General features: G+C 59.5%; 9 protein-coding genes across 9 annotated transcripts; 5 read left to right on the top strand and 4 right to left on the bottom strand.

Moving 5' to 3' along the window:
• Window positions 1-247: 247 nt before the first annotated feature.
• J7T54_001366 (uncharacterized protein) lies at window positions 248-940 on the top strand (the record flags this gene model as incomplete). The annotated part of the gene is made up of 1 exon (XM_051505336.1): window positions 248-940. The coding sequence occupies one exon, from the start codon at window positions 248-250 to the stop codon at window positions 938-940; it is 693 nt and encodes a 230-aa protein (XP_051363365.1).
• A 530-nt stretch (window positions 941-1,470) lies between these two features.
• Window positions 1,471-2,640, top strand: J7T54_001365 (uncharacterized protein; the record flags this gene model as incomplete). Its single annotated transcript, XM_051505334.1, has 1 exon — window positions 1,471-2,640. The coding sequence occupies one exon, from the start codon at window positions 1,471-1,473 to the stop codon at window positions 2,638-2,640; it is 1,170 nt and encodes a 389-aa protein (XP_051363364.1).
• A 1,097-nt stretch (window positions 2,641-3,737) lies between these two features.
• Window positions 3,738-4,442, bottom strand: J7T54_001364 (uncharacterized protein; the record flags this gene model as incomplete). The annotated part of the gene is made up of 1 exon (XM_051505333.1): window positions 3,738-4,442. One exon carries the CDS (start codon window positions 4,440-4,442, stop codon window positions 3,738-3,740), a length of 705 nt encoding a protein of 234 aa, XP_051363363.1.
• An 866-nt stretch (window positions 4,443-5,308) lies between these two features.
• Window positions 5,309-7,108, top strand: J7T54_001363 (uncharacterized protein; the record flags this gene model as incomplete). Its single annotated transcript, XM_051505332.1, has 1 exon — window positions 5,309-7,108. One exon carries the CDS (start codon window positions 5,309-5,311, stop codon window positions 7,106-7,108), a length of 1,800 nt encoding a protein of 599 aa, XP_051363362.1.
• Window positions 7,109-8,564: 1,456 nt separating this feature from the next.
• Window positions 8,565-9,866, bottom strand: J7T54_001362 (uncharacterized protein; the record flags this gene model as incomplete). The annotated part of the gene is made up of 3 exons (XM_051505331.1): window positions 8,565-9,526; window positions 9,583-9,619; window positions 9,684-9,866. 3 exons carry the CDS (start codon window positions 9,864-9,866, stop codon window positions 8,565-8,567), a joined length of 1,182 nt encoding a protein of 393 aa, XP_051363361.1.
• A 3,953-nt stretch (window positions 9,867-13,819) lies between these two features.
• Window positions 13,820-15,325, top strand: J7T54_001361 (putative transporter-like protein; the record flags this gene model as incomplete). Its single annotated transcript, XM_051505330.1, has 1 exon — window positions 13,820-15,325. The coding sequence occupies one exon, from the start codon at window positions 13,820-13,822 to the stop codon at window positions 15,323-15,325; it is 1,506 nt and encodes a 501-aa protein (XP_051363360.1).
• A 674-nt stretch (window positions 15,326-15,999) lies between these two features.
• On the top strand, window positions 16,000-17,816 carry J7T54_001360 (Benzoylformate decarboxylase-like protein; the record flags this gene model as incomplete). Its single annotated transcript, XM_051505329.1, has 2 exons — window positions 16,000-16,185; window positions 16,233-17,816. The coding sequence occupies 2 exons, from the start codon at window positions 16,000-16,002 to the stop codon at window positions 17,814-17,816; spliced, it is 1,770 nt and encodes a 589-aa protein (XP_051363359.1).
• Window positions 17,817-17,900: 84 nt separating this feature from the next.
• Window positions 17,901-19,802, bottom strand: J7T54_001359 (putative aldehyde dehydrogenase-like protein-like protein; the record flags this gene model as incomplete). Its single annotated transcript, XM_051505328.1, has 2 exons — window positions 17,901-19,662; window positions 19,717-19,802. 2 exons carry the CDS (start codon window positions 19,800-19,802, stop codon window positions 17,901-17,903), a joined length of 1,848 nt encoding a protein of 615 aa, XP_051363358.1.
• A 949-nt stretch (window positions 19,803-20,751) lies between these two features.
• On the bottom strand, window positions 20,752-25,479 carry J7T54_001358 (Phospholipid-transporting ATPase-like protein; the record flags this gene model as incomplete). Its single annotated transcript, XM_051505327.1, has 3 exons — window positions 20,752-21,706; window positions 21,761-24,957; window positions 25,021-25,479. The coding sequence occupies 3 exons, from the start codon at window positions 25,477-25,479 to the stop codon at window positions 20,752-20,754; spliced, it is 4,611 nt and encodes a 1,536-aa protein (XP_051363357.1).
• Window positions 25,480-25,794: the final 315 nt, after the last annotated feature.

The raw sequence follows: 25,794 nt of genomic DNA, 5'->3' as shown, positions 1-25,794 counted from the left end.
CTCCTCGGTCAGACTGGGATCCGCCTCCAAGGCCAACAAATCCGCACTTGATGCGGCATTTGTCAGCTGGCGCCATAGGGCGCGCGAGACAACTATCGTGACCCAGGAGTAGAAAAGAGAGGTCTGGGTATGGTCTCGTGGTGGAGGCACAGCTGAAGCTCTTGAGGATATAAGAGGGAGGACTCGCCGTCGACCTGTACGTGGACAGCAGTCTTCCCGACACACTCACCTCATACCCAACGCCAACATGACATACGCCCTGTACATCGGCAATAAGCGCTACTCGACCTGGTCCATGCGGCCATGGGTCTTGCTCAAGGCGCTCGACATCCCCTTCACCGAGAAGCTGCACATGTTCAAGCCAGGCCTCCGCCAGCCCGAGTTCCTCCAGTTCTCGCCCACGGGCAAGGTGCCCTGCCTCCACCACGACGACACGTCCATTGTCGTCTGGGACTCGCTGGCCATCTGCGAGTACGTCGCCGAGAGCCATCCCGCCGCCTGGCCCGCCGACGCGGCGGCGCGCGCCTTTGCCCGGTCTGCTGCGGCCGAGATGCACTCCTCCTTTGACGCCATCCGTGACGAGTGCTCGATGAACGTGGCCCTGCGCATCGAGCTTGGGACACCTGGTGAGGCTCTGCAGGGGGACCTGGACCGCTTGACCGCGCTCTTCAAGGAAGGGCTGAAAAGGTTCAAGGGGCCGTTCTTGGCGGGGGAGACGTTTACCGTGGCCGACGCCATGTATGCGCCCATTGCGTCCCGGTGCAAGACGTTTGGCATCGAGCTGGATGGTGCGGCGGGCGAGTACATGCAGCGCTTGTTTGATCACCCGGCCGTGCAGGCGTGGGTGCAGGAGGGTGTTGCTGAGAATGAGATTGAGCCATACCACGAGGAGGACTGCAGGCGAGGGCGCAAGGTTCTTGAAGATTTCACAAAGCAATAGCTTGGTCTGCTTGTCGGGGCTGATAAGCCATCTTCAGGGATTCGGGTACATTTGTGCAGTAGCGCTCAGCTCGACAGATAAAGCCGCGTGTTCAAGTTGGGAACATATTTGCTGCTTCATTCGATCCTTCGAGATAAGCAGCGGTGTCGCGATGAGGCGCGCCATGCAGTGCTTGCGGAGGGAAAGCACCGTCAACGAGAAATAAATGAATGAATGAACAAACGCAGAGAGTATTTCATCTACGTCACCGTCTCGTCTGTGCTGCTCAACGAGCGCCGAAACGCGATCCCGAGTGCATACATTGCGACAAGGGTTGGGTCACGACAGGATGCGCAGCCCCCGTTCCACGACGGGGGGCACCTTGGCACCCTCGACATGTGGCTTTCCCGCGTATAACAGGATTCGTTATCGGTGCAGACACGACCTGGACTCCTTATGACCAGAATGATCGCACTCGGCGGCTGTGCTTTGCACTAGACCGGACTACCTTGCCATCGACGTCTGAGCATCAATCTTGTCACAACCGCATCATGTCCGACACCTCATCAGATTGGTCGCCCGACTCCCCCCTCTGGGGCCTGAGCGCAAAGCTTTCGCGAGATGGCCTCCTGGCCTCGATATACTCGACGTTTGCCGTAGCAACAGTGTTTCTCTGCCTGCGTCTCATCCTTCGCTGGCGGTACAACGGCCGCCTCCTTCTCGACGACTACTGGATGCTCTTCGCCTACCTCGCCTTCATCACACAGACAGTCATCCAGACCGTCCAGCTCGACGCCATGTGGTACGTGGTCTACCTGGACTACGGCCGCATCGCCCCCACGGACCCGGACAGGTATCGCCAGGCCCGGGAGATGGCGAGGTGGTCCTTTGCCGTCACGGCCCTGTTTTGGACGGTGCTCTGGAGCGTCAAGGCCAGTCTGCTCGTCACATTCTACAAACTCGTGCGGCCCATCACGCGGCTGCGGAGAAGTCTGTATGCCGTGGCTGGCTTCACCGTGTTGTCGTATGTGGGGTGCTGGGTAATCTATACATGTCTGCGCGCGAGCCCCGAGGACATGTACCTCTTCGAGACCAGCCGTGCCGAGCACCAAGCCCGCACCAGCGCCATCTTTGTCACCGTCGTCGATACCCTGAGCGACATTCTCATCGCGCTGCTGCCCATGTACATCCTGCCGAGCCTGCAGTTGAGTCGCGGCAAGAAGGTCGGCATCGGACTGACTTTTGCTCTGGGCCTGTTGGTCGTTGCCGTGGCCATTGTGCGCATGACGCAGATCACCTGTGGCTACGGGATAGACTACATCGGTGTCGCCCTCTGGGGCGCCGTAGAGACTGCAACGTCGATTGTCGTCGGTTCACTGCTGTCGCTCGGCGGTGTGTTGACCAAGGGTCTCAGGGGCCTTCGACGTGGGACGGGCTACTCGAAGCAGTCGGCCTCTGCTGGCGGCACGGGCTCTGCCGGGGGCAAGGGCAGCTATTATTCCAGCGGCTTGTCGAGTTCGGCGCGGAAACGGGGGAGTTCAGGTCTGGCGTCGACGTCAGACTCTGACAATGAGCTTGTTCAGTCTCAGCTGAGAGAGAGTGCGTGTGTGTTGGAGGTCCAGAAGACGGTGGAGACTGATGTGTACTCTGAGTATGCTCATGATACAAATGGACACGATGGACTGCCGGAGATGAGGGAGAAGGAACTACAGTTAGCGTAAATGATTCTCTTTTGCTTTTTTTCAACCAGACCACTGATTTGCGTGAGTCCTGCATGGACCCCTCGAGCTTGCTGACTTTAGCTCAGCAGTCTGCTACACCGTGGATGGAGTTTCCACACTTGCGTACACATCTAGGACGAAGCGCTTTGGACTCTTCAACCGAGCGGACGTCTCCTCAGAGTCGGAGCACCCAGAAACCCGACAAGGGTGCTCCCTCGAGGATCATCTTGCTGAGCACCCTGACGGCCATGAAGATTGGGGGCATCCCATGGCCAGTGAAGCCACCCATGATGAACATGTTCTTCCTGCCCGGTACACAGCCAATACGGGGCAGATAATCCGCGGAATATCCCAGGACTGCGAATGTGTTAGTATTTCGAGACAGATGAATGCGGAGACCATACTCACTGCCCGTCCAGACGCTGGCTGTGTGTGCACCACTGTCCTCCCAGACTCAGAAATGCCGCTGCATGCAGCCATCAAAGTATCCCTCTGCCCTCTCCACCATCTGGTTGTCGTCAAATTTGCCTTACCAGTCTTCCAAATGGCGGAGGTATGTCCTCCTCGCGCCTCTAACGACGATACTGCTGTTGTTGCGGGGAGTCAGGTAGTCATGGTCCCAGTCATTGAATCAGAGTGCATAGGTGTTGGCCAGGAATGGCGGCCTGCTCGGCCCAGGGAGGATCACATGGTAGAGAGTGCACCTCGCTGGAGGTGCCTTGTCTGCGTTGGCAGACGACGAGCGTCTTATCGTGATGATCTCTTCGGCATGGACGCCCCCAAGTGTTTCAACTTCCCCGACTTAACGACCAAGGAAAGATCCGAAGGATGCACGCAGTGCGGAGACAGCGTTGCACTACTTGACGTCAGTCGATATGTTCGCCGCTCACCTTTCATGCAACGCGCTTTATCATTTGTTTCTCCCTTGCATCAATCAATCGGTTCGTTTGTGCGGCCTCCAGCGTACAACCCAATACCTGGCACCGACAAATAGCACAGTTGCTATTGGACCAGCATGACATGTGCGTCAGCAGACCACTCATGTCTAGGACTGCGCATCTTGGCGGTGATAAGTTGCATATTCGTTCATATTGGCATCACAGCTCGTCTTCTCCTGTACTAACGTGTCCCATGGAACGAATCAACCGCATGAACTTTCCCTCCTGCGGTTCGCACAAGGCGACCCCCCGCTCCGTCAGATATCGCGTGACTGCCTCCGTCGCTGCATCGGCGTTTTTGGGGTGCACCTTCATCTCAATCTCCATCAGATGCAGATTTCCAGCCACGACATCGTCGAATTTGGCCTTGTGGCCCCCCATGCGTAGCTTCCACTTGCCATTGGGGTACGGTCCGTACGCGTGGAGTGCGCTCCAGTCGACGTGCTGGTACTTTTGCGCAAGTTCTACCTGCTCCTCGCACCATATGTCCCCCGCCAACGCTGGTTTGAGAGGGCAGCGCTTCTCGCAGGCAAAGAATGGTGTGGTGTTGCCGTAGCGTGCCCATCCACAGTCGGCAAAGTCTGGAATGTCGGGCGAGTCCTCCTGGAGGCGGACTTTGATGGCGGATAACGGCTTCCCCTTGTTGGTCTTGGTGCGGAAGCCCACGCCGGAGAATGCGTGGAAGGGTGGCTGTTCGTCGTAGTAGGTGATTGGGTTTTCTTTGTAGGGCGGTGTTGCAGCATTCAGGCCTAGCTTTGGGAGCGTGTCCTGCGGGTTGGCTTCGCAGATGGCCCACTGGAGGCTTACCTTGCCCCTCGAGAAGGCAGCCGAGAAGAAGGCGAACAGGAGTATAATCAGCTTCATCCTACTGTTGGCAAGCGTGGTTGACAGGCTTGCTTGTACCCATTAGCACATGTGTAGGAAAACCAGCACTTATATATGTCGGTGTGTGGACGGCTGCCCTGTGCTGCTCATTGATCAGCTGGTCCCCATCGGTGATGAAAACATGAAGCAATCACGAGGCGCGGGAAGCTCGAGCGCAACGCAGCGGGGCTACTGCGACCACAAGGCTGTACGGCAAGGATCGACGACGCTCAAATCCTCGATGCACTCGATGTGGCTTTATGCGGCTCTACTCATGGCCAAGTCGGGGTGATCTACCATCAACTGTCCAGACGCGACTACCGGCAGCTGCTGAAGTGTGAGACAGTGTCTTGGCTCTGGAATAGGCATCTGGGCACGCGCCCATCGCGACGGATCATCCGGCGTTGGTTTTCCGCTAGTGAACCATGCCGACATCCTCGACGTAATTCGTTAGCCGGAGCTACCAGTCTTCCCATGTGGGTATGTGTGGGAATGGGTGAGGAAACAGGCAGTGAGATCAGTTCGCATCAGTGGCTTGCTTGCTTGCCTGCCTTTCGGAAAGATATTGTGCGGCTCGAAGAGGATAGGGTAGCCTAAAAGCGAACAGGCCTCTCTCCACTACCCCTGAAGCCCCACTGATTCAAAGACGTCGCGTCGCGTTACGTCAGCGACGAAGCGGGCCAAATGTCCACTGGCACTAGTTAATGAAGTTCTAACCCACACATCACCTTTCCTTGACTTCGTTGCAGCCCCTCGCTTCGGCATCCATTGCCATTCACTCTCTTCTACCGCGACTTGGTCGCACGTGCACTTCAATCAAGTTTGGATGAGTTCTCCTCGCCGGACATTCGCTGTCGCCTTCCACCATGCTCCCAACCAGCCAGGCTGAGTCTGCGCGGGCGCAGGCCAGCTACGAGCTCGCCGACAAGGAACCTCACGACGACAGAGCGCCACCTCCATCACAGCGCAACAACCGAGACAAGATTAGATGCCTCGACGGGCTTCGCGGCATCGCCTGCCTTCTCGTATTCAACTACCACTTCCTGTGGCCATGGACACCGTCCATCATGCTGGGCTATGGAGCCTTCCCCCCAGGCGCGCCTGAGCCATACTGGGGCCTGCACCAGCTGCCCATCATCTGCCTGCTGACGCGCGGGCGTCCCATGGTGGCCATCTTCTTTGCCATCTCAGGCTACGTCCTCTGCCGACACATTCTCCGGGCCATTCACGAACGACGCCTCGATGCCGCCTACCGAAGTCTGTCCTCGTCTGTTTTCCGCCGAGTTTTCCGCCTTTACATACCCCCGACCGTCAGCATGTTTCTCGTGGCCATGCTCGCCCAGCTCGGCGCTTTCCGGCCCGAGGACGACATCTTCATGGGTCGCGACTCGGTCTACATCAATGGCACGGTGACCAAGCTCTCGCTCGGCACACCCTGTGTGAACGGCACAGCGGTCGCTGGCGCACCCGGCGTCGCAGAGTACCTGGGGCTGCAGACCTCAGGCTACCTGTACAACACGACTGGTTGGGATGAGTCGCTCTCTCTCTGTGTCAATGCGACGAGCAAGGAGTTTGGCCCGTCGCGCACGTATTCGCTGCTCGCCCTTGCCGAGGACGAGTTCAGGAACCTCAACGGTACCGACAGCGACCCCGGAGCCAAGGCGGTCGAGACATACATGCAGCATTACGGAGACGAATATTGGCCACCCTACCAGGGACCCGTGCCGCTCCACACGGGCAACGGAACCAACATGACGCTGTGTGATGGCACCAAAGTGCGTAACACCACAGACTTTATGCTGGTGCAGATGGGCGGCTCCTGGGAAGAGCATCCCTTCATACACGATAACATTACCTATGCGGTGCAGAACTTTACCAGAGCCTACGCCGAGTGGGCTAATCCCTTCAATTTCGGCCACTATCACCCTCGCTACGACCCCCACACGTTCACTATCCCCATGGAGCTGCGCGGGTCCATGTTCATCTACATCTTCCTGCTGGGCACCGCGGCGCTCAAGGCAAAGTACAGACTGGGTATTGCCGGCGGCTTGATGGCCTACTCACTTCACATGTCCAGGTGGGACATGGCCACGTTTCTGGGCGGCACGGCTCTGTCTGAGCTGGACATTCGACGGTCCGACGAGGCCAGGAGCCTAGGCCCCCCAGCCACCGGCTCGCAGCGACAAAAGTCAGCTTCGCGGGACATGGCGCTTCGGTATCTGGGCATTGTGACGGCCCTGCACTTTCTTTCGTACCCGGACGCTGCGGCCGAGTACACGCCAGGCTTCCGGACCATGGCAAAGTGGGTTCCGCGGTATTACATCCCCCTCTCCGGCTGGATGGTGTACCAATCCTTGGGTGCCCTCATCCTCCTGCCCTGCGTGATGCGCATGCCCTTCCTTGTCAGCATCCTCGAAGGCAGAGTGGCGCAGTACCTTGGCAGGATCAGTTTCTCGTTGTACCTTGTCCACGGGCCGATCCTGCACAGCGTAGGCTTTTGGATCATGCCCCGTCTGTTCGACTACTTTGGCCAGCCCGTGGGCTTCGTCGTCGGATGGACGGTCCTCCTCACACTGACGCTTTATCTGGCGAATATCTGGTACAAAAAGGTCGACCTGTGGAGCGTGACAGTCGGGAAGAGGATCGAGAGGATGGTGGTTTATTAGAGGTCTTTGCGAGGGTGGTGGTCACGATGCGTTGGGCGTTTCTCCTTTTGGTTGATCTGGCTTGACAATGTACCATGTGATAGACAGTGGCTTGAAAGACCAATCAACACTGTGTAGATCAGTCAGCTCCTCATGCGGTACTCTCAGCCTTGGCCGCCAAACGGACTCAAGTGTTCCTGTATATGCGCTCGTTGAGAACGGGCATTGCGCAACGCATCGCCGAGTGCTATTTGCGTGGGCTCCAAGAACCAACCAACCGACCGGGAGGTGATCATGGGGGAGATATCACGTAAACAGCCTACCCGGCAGGATGAGCAGCTCAACACCAGGAAGAGGGCGACGAGAACCAGCAGAAAAGCTACCTTTGCTGGTCCCTGTACAGTAGGCGCTCGTGCTTCTGTTTCTACTCCTGGAAGTACTGAGGCCAAGCGTCGTCCAAGAACCTGAACCGTGGCGCAAAAAGAAGGAATTTGTAGACATAGTGCCCGAGTGCCACGTTGCGCCAACATTCGCTCCCAACAAGACTACACCCAGTCCAAGGAAGGAGTCCGACCCTGTTCCCAAAGAAGCCTACAGCCAGCCGCGCAGGGCACCACAATACTCAACAATCTGACCGTCACGCTTGCGCAGGCAGACACGAAAGCAGAAAGAGGGAGGGCCAAGAAAACAAAAATTAAAAAAAATCAAAAAATCTTCAGCTCACCCCTTCAGACCAGGCAGCTGGGACAAGTGCCGTCTGTTGGTTGGTTGCCTTGCTGCTTCCCCGATGCAGCGTGCATGCATGATGTGTACTTGGTGTGTGTGCCGTGCCTGTCCGGTCACGGTATGCGCAGCAGCTACAGCTAGAAACATGGTACGATGCGAATAATATGCTTGTCTTGGCGAGAAGATTGACTAAGTATGAAGGAGGGCTGATCGTATCATGTTGAGGAAAGCGAGGGTGATAACCGCAGGGGGACAAGGATATCTTGAAACAAACGAGCGAGCCGTGGATAATTATGGATCCATATGGAGAGACTCGAACCGAGCCATGGCCCAGATTATTATGCGGCCTTTGGATGGAAGCAGTTAGTTGCGCGCGGGTGTTAGACTCGACACCCTACTTCTCGTGACAGGGGTTGCCTTTGGATAGATGCGCCTGTCGCGGCTCTCGCCCTCTTCACCGTTAGGCTTCTGCGCTTTGGAAGTACGAGTCAGTGCAAGGTCAGCTTTGAGGCGAATTTGGGTAGACTTGAAGACATGAGAGGCAGCTGTGAACGCCGTGGCAAGAGATACGCCACAGATGGATATCAAAGAGTTGGTCCATACCAGAGTGGGCGGGCATTGGGGGGATACATTCAAGTGGGAACGTGACGCTCCAGATGGACTTCAATATACATATCTAGTCACGCAGAACGTGTGGTATCAGCAGTCGCAGCATCTATCAACCCCAACATACAAAGCCGCGGCCCAGGCATCAGTCCTTATTCGAATACTGCACCGTGTACTCCACCGTCTTCTGGATCCCCTCGTGCCCGTCGCTGTTCCTATTGCCAGCCCCGTGATGGATGGTGTCGTTGGCCGTCTTGCCGCCGAGGATGCTGTCCTGGCTGCCAGCGACCGAGTTGTTCCTCTGCATGGTGGTCATGACCATGCCGTCATTCTTGCCGCCACCAATCTCAACCCAGTGCGCATCATCGTCACCACCGCCACCGCGGACCTGGGTGCCGCCGACCTGGGTGCCGAGGCCGCGAGACTTGTGCGTCCCGATGCCGTAGCCGGGTGTGGCGTACGGGTTGTTGGAGTAGCCCTTGCTGCGCAGCATGGGGATGAGCTTGACGATAAAGGGTCGCAGGATGGGCAGGCAGGCGCAGACGACGGCGATGTTGGGCTCGATAATGGTCCACATGACGTTGGCAATGTCGTAGGTGGTGTCCGGGGTGGTGGCGAGGATGTCGAGGGTGGTGACGCGCAGGCACGAGGTGACGACGACGAAGATGCCGAGGGCAAAGACGGCCATGAGGGCCACCTTTTGCGGCCAGGGGACCTGCAGCTGGTAGACGAGCGGCATGGGCAGCAGCAGGATGATCACGTCCGTGGCGATGGAGAAGCCGGCGTTGGCGTACCAGAACTGGCTGTTGTCGACGCAGGTGCCCTCGATGGACTTGTCAAAGGAGCGCTCAATGGGCGCGCACTGAAAGATGGTCGCAAAGACAGAGGCGACCATGTAGCTGCCGACGCAGCCCAGCAGGGCCCAGCAGGCGAAGCGGAACCAGCGGATCTTGTTGAAGATGCGCATGTAGAGCAGCAGGATGCAGACCTTGGAGAGGTTGATGGCGGCCTTGTAGACGACCTGCGCGAGGTAAAAGAACTTCATGGTCTCGTACTTGACCTCGGGCTCGAGGAAGGCCATGTGTCTCCCCATGCCATACTGGCAGGCTGCAAAGATATTAGACCGGGCGTGTGTCACTCTGCTGGGGGGGAGAAGAGCTTACCGGCCACGAGAAAGCCGCTCAGGAGGAGCACGAAGATCTGGTCGTCCGTTAGTCCAAGGTGCCCCCCCCCTCGAGATGTGGCTTCTTTCATGTAGACTCACCAGAGCCGCAATGGCAGCGTAGTCATCGGGGCCCATGCTACCACCTCCCCGTAGACGCGCCCACACGCGCAGGGCGACGAGGACGGGACATATGATGACAAAGACCGCGGCGGGGATATACACGAGGTGGACGTTGCTGTCGTTGGGGTCGAGGCCCTCTGTGCTCATGGTCTTGCCAGACATGATGGTGAGTGACTACTTGACTGTGCTGTCTGGAGTGGGGTGGGCCGTCCCTCTTCACCACGGGCCGTAGTCGTGTGCGCTGTTGTCTGTGTCGATCCCGTTGTCTCGTGCAAGTCAAAAGAGCGTTGAGTGATGGGATCCGAGGGGGAGAGGGCGGGGGGAGAGGGTTCGGCAGGGCTCAAATAGCATCGCGTGCGCGGAGGGCCCTGGTGTATCTTGCACAGTCCATCCGTATCATCTAGCGAGACCCGTCCGTGGGTGTCTCGCTCAGGGGTGGGATGGGTTTCCAGCGGCCCAGGAGGGCAGTACGTGCGCCGAGAAAGAACTAGTGAAGATCTGAGCGAAGGAGCACAGTAGCCTATGGAAGAATGTCTCTTAGAGAGAAGGGATCTTGGAGAGAAGGCAACGAGAAGGAACGCTACCATTCCGTGTCACATCATCCTGTCGATGCGCCAATGCAAGATCATGGACGCTTAGGCGCCGTACGGATCAACAGATGGCTGGTTGGCCGTCGGACATGTTCAGCAACGGATCTCTGGCGGTGGAACGGAGCCGAGGCGCTGATCACAGCTCGATTCTGACTTTAGAAGGACGGGGTCCCAAGCAGGGGAGGAGTGCAGTCCCGCCGAGGAAGACGCAGAGATTATCCACGCGTAATGTCAGTACGTGGTCACACGTTCCCTCTCTTCCGCCCTTGGTCCAGTCTTCATCTCCGTCGGTTCAGAAGCCGAAGAAGTAGTAGCTACAGTGGTCCCAACACGAGGCGTGACACGCAGTCTGTTCTGGCTCCGTGGGCCAGCATTTCCTCGATCGGCCTGAGGAGATCTGTCCAGTCTGCTTGCTGATCGCCACGCGGTGCCCGTCTATCACCGTAGAAGACGCCAGTGCGGGCGTGAGGACACGCTACTTCCTTTGGATGCTACGTACGTACGTACTTGGTTCGCAGCTTCACAAGCGGTGTCCGTCTTCCACACAAGTCCCTCCCGCTTGACGGCCGATCCATGGCAGGGCCTGCAGGGAGGCCGGCCAATGAGTCCGCGGGCCAGGGTCGTGGTTTATTCTCAGACGGGCAATGTGGGTATCCCACCGTGCAGTGCCGGGCTACATAGTGGGCATGTGAAGACCAAGGTGGTGTGCTTGTCAAAACTCAATCTCGTCGGGACAGGATGGCACAGACGTACGTTCGTGCTACGTGTATAGGCGCCAAGGAGGCAAGGACGCGCCTTGCTGATCGCGCAGTCTCCCTGCCCCCAGGGTCAGCCGCATCTCGAGCCGCATCTGGTCGTTCTTCTTTGCTTGGAGGAAGCAACAGGTCAAAGCTTCCGGTGAGCTGGCCCTGGCCCTGGCCCTGGACCTGGACGATGGGGAATCGATTGCGCCGAGGGGATCCATCCGTCGGCTCCAGCCATGGATGGCAACTGGTCAGTGGTCAGTGGTCAATGGTCAATGGTCAATGGTCAATGGTCAATGGTCAGTGGTGCCTGGAATGCGCCCTGGACGGGCATCGAACGCTAATGCGCGTCGTGAGATGCGCGCGTCGACAGTCGACGAGGTCTTCGGACGTGGAGCGCGGATCTCTTCCCCGTTGGGTCTCCGTTGGGGGTCGGGCGGGCAAGGAGCATCAGCTGCTGCTGCAGTGCAGAGGGACGGAAAGCATTTGCACAAACGAACCAACCAACCCAGAAAGAACATGACGAGGGCTGCTGTTGGTTCCCTGTGTGGTCGGTCCCTCACTGCATTTCCTTTCCTCATGCGGTCTGGCTCATCCGGATCGCTGGGGGGTGTGCGCGATCTTGGCCCCCAGCCGCTGAAGAAATCGAATGTGACAGGATCCATGCCGTTGCTCTGACTGACTGACTTGAACAAGGCTGTCTGACAACATGTTGACTTTGGGCTCACCAGGGCTTCAAGGGAATGAGAGGCCCCCCCCCCCCCCTCGTTCAATTCATTCCCTCCGCACCAGACGTCAAGTCGAGGCTCTCGCTCGCTGGCCAAGCGGATAAAAATGGGCGGGCAGGCGGATGATTTGCAAGCCACCGCGAGAGGATCGCCCGGGAGCAAGCCCCGTCCGTCGCTTGATTGATTTTTTGTTTGTCCACAGTCCACAGTCCACAGTCCACAGTCAGGGGCCTGCCTGCCCTCGAGTGCTCGAGTCCCCCCTCCCGTCGGACTCTCCCCCACTCGCCCGCAGACGGAGACGGACGCGGCCCCGTTTCGAGAGGAGTCAAAAGGACGCAGACTAGCACTAGCCTGGCCTGGCTAGCGGCCTGGTTTAGCCTTGCAAATCGTCGCAGAGGAGGAAAAGGACCGACGGAAGTCGCCAGAGCAGCATGGGTCCGTGGTAGCGACTCCATCGTGTCCATCCGCATCATCAGCTCGCAAATGTAACTACTACTGCAGTGGGATGCAACGAGTGGTTCGCAGATGGGCACTGGCTCGGTGTCCAAATGAAAAGGGTTTCAAATTGAAAGGAATTGTCCTGAACTGGCTGGGGTGGAGAGGCCGAGCGCAGATTGATCCTCACTCAGAGCGCGACGGATATCTGTCCTGGACTCCTCCTCCTGGCGAGATCCGCCCCTGCCTGGGCGGTGGACTCACGGCGGACTGCAGTCGAAAGCGATTGATCACGCCCAGCCGGGGACGACCGGGTGACCGAGCCGGGAGGCAATATTGTCCATCCTATTCTCCCAAATGCCGCTGTCCACCGTGCTGTATGTAGTAGTCTGTCGATGAATCTTCATCGGGAGGAGGAGGAGGAGGAGGAGGAGGAGGAGGAGGAGGAGGGTTCCATCTGCATAACGGACGGCAATGAACTAATTCATGGTGTTTCAGTCTGAACCAACGGATGCGAGACAGACCCTTCCTGGGCAGACATGCACATGCATGGCAAACACGTTTTCGAAGCAGCATCGGGTTCGTGTCCTCGATTCTAGCTTGTGTGTCTGTCTCCCTGATATTACATGTACTATATGGAGCAGTGAGCCCTGGCAGGCCCCTGCACGCCAGTCAGTCCTTGATAGTCCTCCTTCACGAGGACGAGAACGCCATTCCAGGGCCAGGGCCAGGGCCAGGGCCGCCAGACGCCAAGAGCTCGTTCCAATCTCGTTCGATGCCAGAAATTTGTAACGACTTCACGGCACCGAGGCCGATTGAACACTGAGTGGCCTGGGATGCAGGATCTGGTATCAAGGTCCACCCTCGACTGCATAAGCGCATCCAGGGATCTCCTTCTCGCCTACGGATACTGTAGTCGATGCGACGCCAGCCAGCCATCCCCGCGTGAAGAGATGGACAGCAGCACCACCGGATAGAGGTGAGAATCGAGACGCGAGCCATTGCATGGGGAGAGTGCGAGACGAGCTGCGAGACAGACAGACAGACAGACAGACAGACAGACATGGTGCTGCCCTCGTGGGATCTGATTCTCCCCTGGACGCGTCCCTGCGCCATTCCCTCTCGCGTGCCGTCAATTGATGTCGAGTTTGGTTGCTCCCTCGTTCTGGAATCTGAATATCGCCCTCGCCCACGACAGCCGTGTCCCATCCATCATCCGAGGCCATCCTTTGGTCCTCCTCTCCTCTCTAGACTCTGCGCCTTGGCCCGACGACAAACGACCCCAGCTGCGTCCGTCCAGGGTCCATCCAGCCAGCAGCAGCTTCTCCTTGATCACTCATTTGTCCTCTCTGCATCGGCTGTACCCACCGAGCCGAACTGCACCTCGACATCCACCCCCTGGTTCAACCAAGGCCGTCGCTCTTTGCCACCAACAGCCAGTCCACCACCACCACCACCACCATGCGCGTCGATCTGCCCGACCCATCCATATAACACGCAGGGGACCCTCAATCCCTTTGCCCATCTCTCCCTTTGCCTCGCCAGTTGTAGCCTCACTAGCACTCATCGTCTGTCCGTCTGTCCGTCTTCTCTCTCACAGCGACACAGCTTTGCCCATCATGACCACCATTGAGGAGAAGCACGCCGTCGTCGACGAGACGGCGGTGCCGAGCACGCCCAAGACGGACGGCTCCTCCTCCGCCGCCGCCGGCAACGACCATGAGCTGCCGCCCATCGACCCCAAGGCCGAGAGCAGGCTGGTGCGCAAGCTGGACTTGACCATCTACCCCGTCTTCTTCGTCATCTACCTCATGTCCTTCCTGGACCGCATCAACATTTCGAATGCCAAGATCCAGCACATGGGCGAGGACATCAACCTCGATGGCCACCGCTTCAACGTCGCCCTCTTCATCTACTACGTCTCGTACATCCTGCTCGAGATCCCCTCCAACATGATCATCAAGAAGATGCGGCCCTCGCTGTACCTGTCGGGCCTCATGTTCACCTGGGGCCTCATCAACATGTGCATGGGTTTCGTGCAGTCGTACGAGGCTCTGGTTGCTCTGCGCTTCATGCTCGGTATCTTTGAGGCCGGCGTGCTGCCGGGCATCATCTACGTCACCTCCATGTACTACAAGCGCCACGAGTACCAGAAGCGCATGAGCTTCTTCTTCTGCTCCACCGTCGTCGCCGGCGCCTTTGGTGGTCTGCTCGCCTACGGCATCGCCAACATGGACGGCATGGCCGGTCTGCGCTCCTGGCGCTGGATCTTCATCATTGAGGGCGCCGCCACGGCCCTGCTGGCCATCGCCGCCAGCTTCCTCGTCATCGACTGGCCCGAGCAGACGCGCTTCCTCAACGCGGACGAGAAGGAGCTGCTCCGCCGCCGCATGGCTCTCGACATGGGCGATGCCAGCCGCATGGACACTCTCAACCGCTTCTCTTGGGGTCTCATCTGGCGCGACTACAAGATCTGGCTGGGGGCCTTCCTCTACATGGGCGTCTCCGTCCCTGGTCTCTCGGGCACCTTCTTCCTGCCCACCATCCTGCTCGAGTTTGGCTGGAAGGCCGAGGAGGCCCAGGTCCGCACCATCCCCATCTACGTCTTCGCTGGCTTCTGCATGCTGTTCTCTGCCTGGTTGTCGGACCGCCTCAAGCACCGCTTCGGCTTCTTCGTCGCGGGCACCGCCATGGTCACCCTTGGCTACAGCATGCTGCTCGGCCAGGAGGGCAAGTCGCGTGACTACAAGTTTGGCGCCATCTTCCCCATCTTTGGCGGCGCCTACATGGTGACCCCCATGTGCCTCGGCTGGGTCCAGAACAACATGTCGGGCCATTGGAAGCGCTCCTTTGCGTCTTCTACGCAGGTCACCATTGGCAACATTGCCGGCATCATTGGCGGCAACATCTTCCTCAAGAGTGAGGCCCCCATCTGGACCACTGGCTACAGCGTCGCCCTCGCCTTCATGTGGGTGGGCTTCGCGTGTGCCGCCTCCATGGCGGGCCTCATGTGGCGCGAGAACAAGAAGAGGGAGCGTGGCGAGCGCGATGAGCGCCTCGTCCTGCCCCAGGAGGATCTCATCAACCAGGGCGACTCGCATCCCAGTTTCCGCTTTACCCTGTGAGACGGGTCTGGTCTTGGAGATGAGGGACGGTTTATTATGGCGCGGAGGAGACGTGGATAGAGGTGCAGAGGCACGCGCAGCCCAGGCTTGGCTCTGCTGTATATTTCGAGCGTTCTGGCTGGTCGATACCAAGATAGACGATAATAGCCTGGCATGGCATGGCTCTCCTGATTCCGGCCCTCCTGGCAAAGCCCTTTCAATGACTTTCCACACAATGTTAGCAAAGCTTTCTCCTCGCCTGCTCAAAGTTCAGCTGCCCGTAGAAGAGACTCCTCCTCTCTTCCCCCCCCTTCACGCCCTGAACTCCTCACGCCACTCAAGCACATCCTCCACCAACTTGCCGCTCTTCGACCCACCCATTCATGCGTCCGGCGATCCTTTGGAGACCCGCGGCCCCATTCCAAATCATCTCCACCGCTGTCCCTCTTGGCTTGCTTGCTTGCTGCCCGCCCGCAGCCGCAGGTCCCATGAACCCTGGCCCCCTTCCAGCAGCTGTGTGCTCGAGCCTCGATCCTTGGCCTGCGTCTGATTGCTCATTCATTGATTGTGGCCTAGCTCGCAGCGGGCAAAACGACCTCTCATCGCCCATCGTGCTGCCGCGTTGCGTGGGCTCGACTCTCACGACCAACCTCATTCCCTCGTCACTCCCCCCCCCCCCAAACACCAACACCAAGATGCCACGAAAGCCCGCCTACACCGCGTCGACGGCCTTTTTCGAGGCCCTCGCGGCCGCGGGCGTCTCCCACGCCTTTGTCAACCTGGGCTCGGACCACCCAGCCATCATGGAGGCCATTGTGCGCAGCCAGCGCGACCCGGCGCTCAAACACAAGTTCCCGCGCATCATCACCTGCCCGTCCGAGGTGCGCCCCCCATGTCTCCTCCTACTCAGTGGCTGCTAATCCCCCAGATGGTCGCCATGTCCATGGCCGACGGCTACGCCCGCGTCACCGGCGAGCCGCAGGTGGTCATTGTCCACGTCGACGTCGGCACGCAGGCCCTCGGCGTGGCCGTCCACAACGCCTCGGTCGGGCGCTGCCCCGTCCTCGTCTTCGCCGGCCTCTCCCCCTTTACCTGCGAGGGCGAGCTGCCCGGCTCCCGCACCGAGTTCATCCACTGGCTCCAGGACGTCCCCGACCAAAAGGCCATCCTCGGCCAGTACTGCCGCTACGCCGCCGAGGTCAAGACCCCGCTCAACATCAAGCAGATGGTCAACCGCGCCCTGCAGTTCACACGGAGCGACCCGGCCGGCCCCGCCTACCTCGTCGCCGCCCGCGAGGTCATGGAGGCCGAGATGGAACCCTACACCATCCAGCAGGACCACTGGCGGCCCGTCGAGATGGGCGCGCTCCCCGGCACGGCCGCCCTCACCATCGCCCAGGCCCTCGCCTCCGCGTCAAGGCCGCTCGTCATCACCGGCTACTCGGGCCGCAACCTCGCCTGTCCCGCCCAGCTCGTCGCCCTCGCCGACGCCATACCCGCCCTCCAGGTCCTCGACGGCGCCGGCAGCGACATGTCCTTCCCCAGCGACCACCCGGCCTGCCTCGGCATCAAGCAGGGCCAGCCCGACGACGCCATCCCGCAGGCCGATGTCATACTCGTCCTGCACTGCGACGTCCCCTGGGTCCCGACCCTCTGCAAGCCGCGCGACGACGCCCGCATCTTCCACGTCGACATTGACCCCCTGAAGCAGGGCATGCCGCTCTTCTACATCCCCGCCGAGGCCCGCTACCGCGCCGACGCCCTCGCCACCTTGGAGCAGCTCAACGCCCAGCTCACCTTAAACACCATCGCCCAGCCGTCCACGCAGGTCAAGACGCAGCAAGCCCAGGCCCGCCAGGCCGCCTTTGACGCCCGCCTCGACGCCATCCGACGCGCCGCCCAGCCTCATCCCGACGGCTCCTTTGGCACCGGCTTCCTCAGCAAGACCCTCGCCACCGTCTGCCCGGACGACACCATCTGGGCCGTCGAGGCCGTCACCAACTCGGGCCACATCCACAGCAACGTCCGTCCCACCGCGCCGGGCCACTGGATCAACTGCGGCGGCGGCGGCCTCGGCTGGTCCGGCGGCGCCGCCCTCGGCATCAAGCTCGCCACCGACAAGCAGGGGAAGGCCAAGTTTGTCTGCCAGGTCGTCGGCGACGGCACGTACCTCTTCAGCGTGCCCGGCAGCGTCTACTGGATCTCGCGGCGGTACAACATCCCCGTCCTGACCGTCGTCCTCAACAACAAGGGCTGGAACGCGCCCCGCGTCTCCCTGCAGCTCCTCCACCCCGACGGCGAGGGCGCCCAGGTCAGCAACGAGGACCTCAACATCTCCTTCCACCCGACCCCCGACTACGCCGGCATCGCGCGCGCCGCCGGCGCCGGTGACATCCACGCCTTCAAGGTCACCCAGGCCAGCGAGCTCGAGGCCGTGCTCAGGGACGCCGTGGACAAGGTCAAGGCGGGCACGACGGCTGTCGTCGACGCCCGAGTCATCCCGGGCAGCTGATACCATCCCCCAACCCCCATAGAGTATATACACACCAAATCATAGCATCAGTCATTACAAATGTAGCCTTGGGGCCAGAGCCGCCTACATATTCCGCAGTATCCTCCCCACGCCGCCCGCCTTCCTCCCCAGACCACCATAGCCCACCTCCACCACGCCCTGCGCAAACTGCCAGCCCGTCTCCTGCTCCGACACCGGGTACTGCACCGCCGGTGGGATCCCCGTCCGCACACCCAGCCACCCAAAGCGGTCCTCAATAATGCTCTTCATATTGCACATCCCCCGTAAGCCCTCCTCGCCCGCGAACCGTCCGTAGCCTGACCCCCGGACGCCGCCAAAGGGGAGCTGCACGGCGTAGTACGCCCCAAAGTCGTTGACGGCCACCATGCCTGCCTTGAGCCCTGACACAACCGCCTGCAGGGCCGGGTCGCGCTCCGAACCGTGCACCGACGCGCCGAGGCCAAAGTTGGGCGCGTTTGCAATCGCCAGCATGTCCTTTGCCGACGACGACGGGGCTCGCATGAGCGTCAAGATGGGACCGAAGCACTCGTTCTGCGCGATGCGCATCGTGGGCGTCACGTCGACCAGCAGCGTCGGCAGGAAATAGTGGCCCTTGGGGTACTCGGGGTGCGCGTGCCGCTTGCCACCGGCCAGGAGACGGGCGCCTTGCGAGACGGCCTCTGCAATGGCCTCCTCGAGTCGCGAGAAGGACGCGTCCGAGATCATGGCGCCCATGTCCGCGTCGGGACCCAGACGAATGGCCTTGACACGAGGCTCCAGCTTGGCCACCAGCGCGTCGTATACGGCACCACTCGCAATCACCCTCTCGATCCCGATGCAGTTCTGCCCGGACGCCTGGAACGTGCCTCGCAGGATAATCTCCACGATGCGCGTGAGGTCCTTGGCCGCCGAGTCGAGCACGATAAAGGGGTCCTTCCCACCGAGCTCGAGCACCACGGGGGTCAGACTCTTGGCCGCGCTGGTCGCGACGTGGTGCGCCACCGACTGGGAGCCGATGAACGTGACGTGACTGATGCTGGGGTGCGCCGTCAGGTGGCCCGCCGTCTGGGGCCAGCAGACGACGGTCTGGACGAGGGCAGGGTCATGACCGTGAGCGACGAGGGCGCCGCGGACGACATTGGCAAAGTACGCGCTCGACCAGGCCGTGTTCTCGGAGACCTTGACGACAATGGCGTTGCCAGCAAAGAGGGCGCTGATGACGGGGCCAATGAGGTTGTGGAAGGGGTAGTTCCAGCTGACGAGGGCGGCGACAACGCCCATGGGCTCGTAGACGACCTTGTTCCGCTTGTACGCCATGAGCAGGTTCGTCGGCCGCGCGGACGGTCGCAGCGCCCGCTCGCCGTGGCGGATCGTCCACTCGAGCTTCTCAACCGTCACCAGGATCTCGCCCAGCTGCGCGTCCACGAGCGTCTTGCCGCTGTCCAGGCCCGCGACGCGGCAGATCTCGTGCGCGTTGTCCATGACGTACCGCTTCAGCGTGCGGAGCACGGCGCGTCGCTGCTCAAATGTCGTCGTCCGCCATTGGACTTGGGCGGCCTCGGCAGCCGCGATGGCGCGGTCGATGCCCTCGGGCGTGGACGGGTTGACGAGGCCCAGCAGCTGGCCCGTGGCGGGCGCGTAGCACTGGATTGCGGAGCTGCCGGGGAGCTTGGTGGTGGCCTCCTCGACCGTCTCCTTGCCGTTGTTCGGGGGTGCTTTCGGTGGGGGGATGGTGTAGCGCTTCGGACCGTTAGCGGTGGCTATCGCGGCGGCGTTGGCGGCGCGGATCAGCACGACGCTGAATCCGAGAGCGATGACAGTGCTGGCAATCTGCACGACATGGAGGCTGGTTCAGTGTCAGTTTCTGATGGTATGGTGCATGCAGCTGGGACGTAATCACGGGATGTTGAGGCTTGTCTGCATGTAGTCACCCCAGTCACGCCACAGCGTGAGTAGGAAGGGCTCCTCGCGTTCGGGTGTGTCCATTGTGGAAGATGATCAGACTGTGTCCTCAAACAGAGTGAAGAGTGACGCGTCGTTGGTGGTCTGGTGGACGGAGGGATGTAAATGGAAGAGCAGAGCAGGGGAGGTCGCGATATCTTCACTTTGGAGTTGGAGTCGCAAGTGGGTCCCGCATCGCGACAACCCCTGCCAAGGCCAAGACATGCACCTCGACATCACGCGATTCATTCACGTACATGATTATATAAGTCAAAGTCATAGGCCGCTGGTCAGTAAGAGCCTTGTTCATCTCCAAGAATAGCTATTGTATGGATGGACGCCTTCTATGTACAGCCCCGGTATCTATATCCTTCACCTCTTCCTACTCCTGACCTCGTCCATCCATCCCTCATTGACCAGATACTCGAAATTGACGCAGGAAAAAAAAAGTGAGTGACTCCGAAACTCAGCCTCTACAATGCCGTAATAGAACTGCCAAACTCCCCAAGCAAAAAAATCAGATTCGTGCGGTAGGCCCCGGTGGCTTCTCCCAGGGTCCCCTGTGAGGTGGAACGCCCCTACGCAGAGGCTTTGCGTGTATCTTGTGGTTTTCTTTTTCCAGCGTTGCTTGACTCTTCGTCTGTGACGAGAGGCCTCAGCTGGATTATGCGGCAGCTCGTAGACGATGAATTCATGCAGATCGTGAATGCATGCCGATGCAGCATCCTCCAAAGGAGAAAGCAAAAAGACTTCTCAGAAGTGTGGCGAAGCAGACAGGAAAAGGAGTGGCCCGTCCTAGGACCACGTGGTATATCGATGCTGTTGCGCAATGGTATCTCAAGTGTTGTAAATTGACAAAAAGGACTCAGTCGCTGTCATCGTCGTCGATGAGATGTGGGTGGTGGTGATGGCCACGGTCGTAGTAGTTGTTGTTGGTGTTGCTATTCATCATAATGTAGGTGTGCGGTCGTGACATGCCACGCTTGAACGATCGCTAATTGTGCGCGCTCTTGGTCAACGACAGCCCGCGCAGCCGCGGTCGGAACCGTCCGATCGCCGAGTGCGACGACTCGATCCGCGACAGCCGCGCCGCCGACGTAAAGTCGTTGCTCGCCTCGAAGCTCGGTCGCACTTGGTCCATCGAGGCGCGTATGCGATCATACGACGGCCGCACCCGGTCGAGGGACGGCCGGCCCGCGCGGTGCCCTTGCTGCCCTTGCTGCCCCTGCTGCCCCTGCTGCCCGGGCACCTCCAGCGACATGCGGTTCATTGTGTAGCCCGTCGAATCACTGTTGTTCTGGCTATGCTGGTGCGTCGTTGTTCGCGTTGCCGTCGACGGGGGGTAAATTGGCCGCAAGTCTTCGTCGACGCTGCCAAAGACCTGGTGCCTGGGCTTCTTGTTGTTGTTGTGGTTGGAGCTATTCGAGGACGACGCTGAGCCGGCCGTCTTGTGGTCGCCCACAACCTCCTTGTCTAGGGGCGTCGACGACAGATGCTTGAACATGCCGAGCCGCTCCTGCTCGCGGATAATGTCGACATCGTACGGAAAGTACACCTTCTGCACCGACTTGATCGCGAACCGCGGGAAGAGGCACATGATGGGCACCAGGAAGAACACTGCCCAGAACGACGCCTCGCCATACACCTCGGCGGCCGCGTGGTAGTAGAAGCCGGACGCGCTCTCGATGGATGTGTAGATGCCGGTGAAGAGGAAGATGAACATGTCGCTGATGAACACCACGAGCAGAAGAATCCAGTCCCACTGGTACGTGTTCATCATAATGTACCCGTTGATGACAAAGACGGCGGGGTGCGCCACGTACGCGCCCAGACGCATGCGGTCCGCAATGTCCAGGCCGTTGTCGGTCACAGGGCGGGCGGCCTGGAAGAAGAGGTAGGGCACAAAGAAGCAGATGACCGACTGGTACAGCCCATCGGACATATACAGCCTGCTGGTTGTCAGCGAGCTGTTGGAGGACAAAACTCAAACAGAAAATACGCACCAGAACTTGACCTGTGTCCACTCGAGACGCTCAATGCCACGGCGGTACAGCTGCGGCACCGCGAGCGAGACCTTGTCCGAGACATCCTGGTCAAACACGCCCATTAGGCCGACGGGCACCGACGTGAAGACGACGTTGAAGAGCAAAATGTAGCTGTAGTCAAAGAGGTACGTAATGTCAAAGTGGCAGTAGATCATCCACCAGAAGATGGCAAACGTCCACACAACGTTCTTGTAGAAGAAGTTGCTGATGCTCTCGCCCAGCCGACGGTAAGACCAGCGGCCGTGGACGAGGACCAGACGCTGCAGGAAGCGGAACTGCGCAATCGCATAGTCGGACGACATGGCCGCCTGGCGACCCTCCACACCGGCGATGCCGACGCCCACGTCGGCTTCCTGGATCATGGCCACGTCGTTGGCGCCATCACCAATCGACAGGGTCATGACGTCGAGACCGTTCTTCACCATGGCTACCACAGACGCCTTCTGCGCCGGACTGACGCGGCAGCACAGGACCGAGCGACATTGCTTGCAGAGCAGCAGGAACTTCTGCCTAAGACGTTCATCGAGGACCCAGCGCAGGGTGTACCCATCAATCACCAGACCGTGCGTTGGCGGGGGCGGCTCATGGTTCTTGATGGCGGCCTTGAGGTCCTGGTCGCTTCCCTCGATGCCGAACGCGTGCAGGTACCGGTCCAGCTCCTTTTCCGCTTGCTCATACATGGTCTCCTCGTTCACCTCCACACCATCGCTCTCGTCGATCTTGAGGTGGATGAGGTCCATCGAGTTGTTGAGAAGATTGCAGGAGAACCCAATATTGATCGCGGTCTCGACCTTGTCGCCCGTCAGCACCCAAAGCTTGATGCCGGCATCGCCCAGTATCGCAATCGTGTCCGGGACACCGTCCTGCAGGCGATCCTCAATGGCAGTACCGCCCAGGAGGTACAGATCCTGCTCGATCGTCTCCGCCACAGCCTCGAGCTTCTCCTCACGCTCGTCCAGGGCGGCGGCCGCGGCGTCGTGCTCCTTCTTCCAGGATCGGTATTGTTGCTCCGTGAGCTCCTTCTCGGCGATGCACAACGTGCGCAGACCCTCGCGGGCGAACAGCTCGAGGTGGTCCGCCGTCTCCTTGCGGAGTGACTGCTGCTCGCCCCTCTTCAGGCGGGCGTAGATGACAGAGTCGGCGCCTTTGCAGATGAGCTTGATTTTGCCGTTGGGCATGCGCACAATGGAGCTCATACGCTTCCGGCTCGAATTGAACTCGATCGTGTTGAGAATCTGGTAGTGACGGTCGTCGCCCATCACATTGAGGTTGATGCCGTCGCTTGAGTGGCCAAGCACGACGAACCCCATGTCGCGCGCCGTCGCCACCAGCGCCTCCTCGTCGGGCGACTGCGCTTTAAACTTCATCTTGGGCGGGTCGTCAAAGGACCGCTCTGCAATGACGGTGTGACACAGGGCGAGCGCAAGCATGAACTTCTCGTTGGCCTCCTGCTGGTCCATTCCCGACTCGCCCGAGAGATCCGCGACAAAGTCGGGGGCGATAAAGGTGATATCGTCGTCATGCAGGTACGGATTGTCGTTTATCCTGCGCAGACCGGCAAGAGCGCGCACCTTGGCATCCGCGATCTCGGCGCGGATCTTCTCCCCCTCCGCCTCCACGTCGACGCCGGCGCGCTTTTGCATGCCGGCCTGCGCCTCGGTATACGCCTCGCCGTACGGCTGCCCGTTGATGGAGGCCTTTTTGAACTCCATAACGTTCTGCGTCAGGGTGCCCGTTTTGTCTGAGAAAATGTACTCAATCTGACCCACGTCGTCGGATATGTTCCAGGACTTGGGGATGCAGGGCTGGTCGATTGGCTCGTAGTACATCTCGACGTCGCTCCAGATAAAGATGGCCTGCAGCGTGCGGACGATTTCCAGGGTGATGTAGAGCGAGATGGGGATCAAGTTCTGCAGGCAGATAAGCGCGGCAAAGAAGGTGATGAAGCCACTCATAGAGGGACTACCACCGATGGATCCAAAGTCGAAATAGTACAAGGACGAGTCCGTCTTGGCCCATGACACTCCGTTGACAATGGCAGCGATGAGACACATGAAGAAGAGGATGACAAAATTGCAGATGACGCTGAAGTTCATCTCGCGCGCGATCCTCGAACGCTTGGTCGGCGTGATGCCGGCGTTCTGCATGATCTTGGTGTCGTGTCCGGTGAACACCACCACGCCCAGCACCCACTCGGTGTTCCTCAAATTGCAGCCGCGCAGGAGCATGTTGTCGATGGTAATGGGCTCCGTCATGTCCTCGGGCTCGCCGCTGAGCTCAGGGATGGCCTGCTGCCACTTGATGGCACCGTTGTACTTGTACAGGTTCGGCTGCGGGGGTTCACTCTCGATCCTGAACTCGGCCCTTTCGCAGTCGCGCGCGTGTTTGAGAGGCCGTCCGCAGCGTACGGCCTGGCGTACCTTGAGATTGGTCTCGCCATCCAGGTTCTTGGTCTCAACATAGCAAGCACCATCGGGGTCGGATGTGGAGAGGATGATGATGTCGGCCGGCATCTCGTCATCGCTATACAAACGCACAAAGTCGCCCACGTTGATGCTTTTCCAGGTGTCCTTCTTGAAACGAGCGCCTTGCACTGGTCGCTGGTAGTTGATGACGTCGCTCGTGAGATTCTGCAGGGCCTGCACGCGCCGCGCGTCTTCGTCTTCTGGCAACTGGATGCGAATGTGCGGCGTGGAGGGGGAGGGCACAGGAGTCATCTGGATATCATTGGCGGCAGAGTGGAAGGAATCGCGGTTGCCAAAGGGCGAGGCTAGCGAGTCACGAATGTTCCTCTTGGTCCGCTGTGTCTCGATGGACGCGCGGGGCTCCTCTTCGGGCGGCGCAAGCTTGAGCTGCTTGCGGCGAACTCTCTCCTCCTTTGCCTTCTTGGACCACAGGCTTTGGATAGCCCGCCAGATGCCGCCAAAGAAGGTGGACGTGGCCTTTTTGAACTGACGCCATAGGCCAACCTGATCGTCCGACACATTGACGTTGGTCCAGTGAACAAGGCGATGCACAGTGGCGTTGTTGAGCTCGATATCGAGGACTGTTCGGCGGTAGTCCTCAATGGCATCTTTGATCGCAGTCACCACGACGATAAAGATCAGTGGGACGGAATTGAGTCCTGGGTTCTCGCCACCAAAAATGGGAAAGAACTAAGAGAGGGATGAGTTAGTCGCGGGCGTGCGTGGTCTCGCTTGGACAATTGAAATACGCACCACCAGGATGACGAGGAATAGGAAGAACACATTGGCAATGTTGTGGAATTGAAACCACAGGTTCTTCGGGATAAACGATAGCGGCGTGTATTTGGCGGTGCGGATCTTGTTTCGAGGATATGTCAGGATGGGGTTGCCTTCCTCGTCCTTGAGATGGTCGGGTAGGGGAATGTTGAAAAAGACGGTCCTGTTAGTCGCCTCGTCCTCGTCCTCTTCCTCGCCTTCGTCACCCGCCGACGCAGCCTGATTTTGGGCCTCGGGGTCTCGCTGATCGCCGTCGTTCTTCTCGTTCGCCGCCCTTGTTTTCGCTTGCCGATCGAACAAGGCTTTGCGTTTTGAACCTCCACTCTTGATCGTCATCCTCCGCGTGGCCCATCTTGATCGCTGTGTTCCCAAGTCTGTATGCTCTAAGGCGTCTGGGTCTACCGTGGCCGAAGCAGGGTGGAGTGAGTTGGTCATGTCGTCGGCTCTCGAGGACTCGAGGGGGCAGTGTGTGGTGAGTAGGTCGCGGGCAAGCGCCCGTTCAGCCCCGAGTTGTCAGCCAGAATGCGAGGTTGCTGTCGTGCCGTGCTCGCAAAAGAGATCGTGGATACCGCGATGCTTCGAGAACGGAGGCGGATAGCCCGTGGTAGGGGGGACGAAGCACCGTGAGTCCAGAGGTGGTGGATGATGCACGGTAATGTCGCGCGATGTGAAAGAAAGAAACGTCTTGTTTCTCGCTGCTGTGTCGTCGGCCAGCGATGAGCGGCGTTGTGGGAAACTCGGGGATCCGAA

This window comes from Emericellopsis cladophorae (genome assembly GCF_022114955.1).
Source record: "Emericellopsis cladophorae strain MUM 19.33 chromosome Unknown NODE_13_length_450635_cov_117_157991, whole genome shotgun sequence".
NCBI lineage: Eukaryota > Fungi > Ascomycota > Sordariomycetes > Hypocreales > Bionectriaceae > Emericellopsis > Emericellopsis cladophorae.
This window is presented reverse-complemented; position numbering and strand designations above follow the sequence as displayed.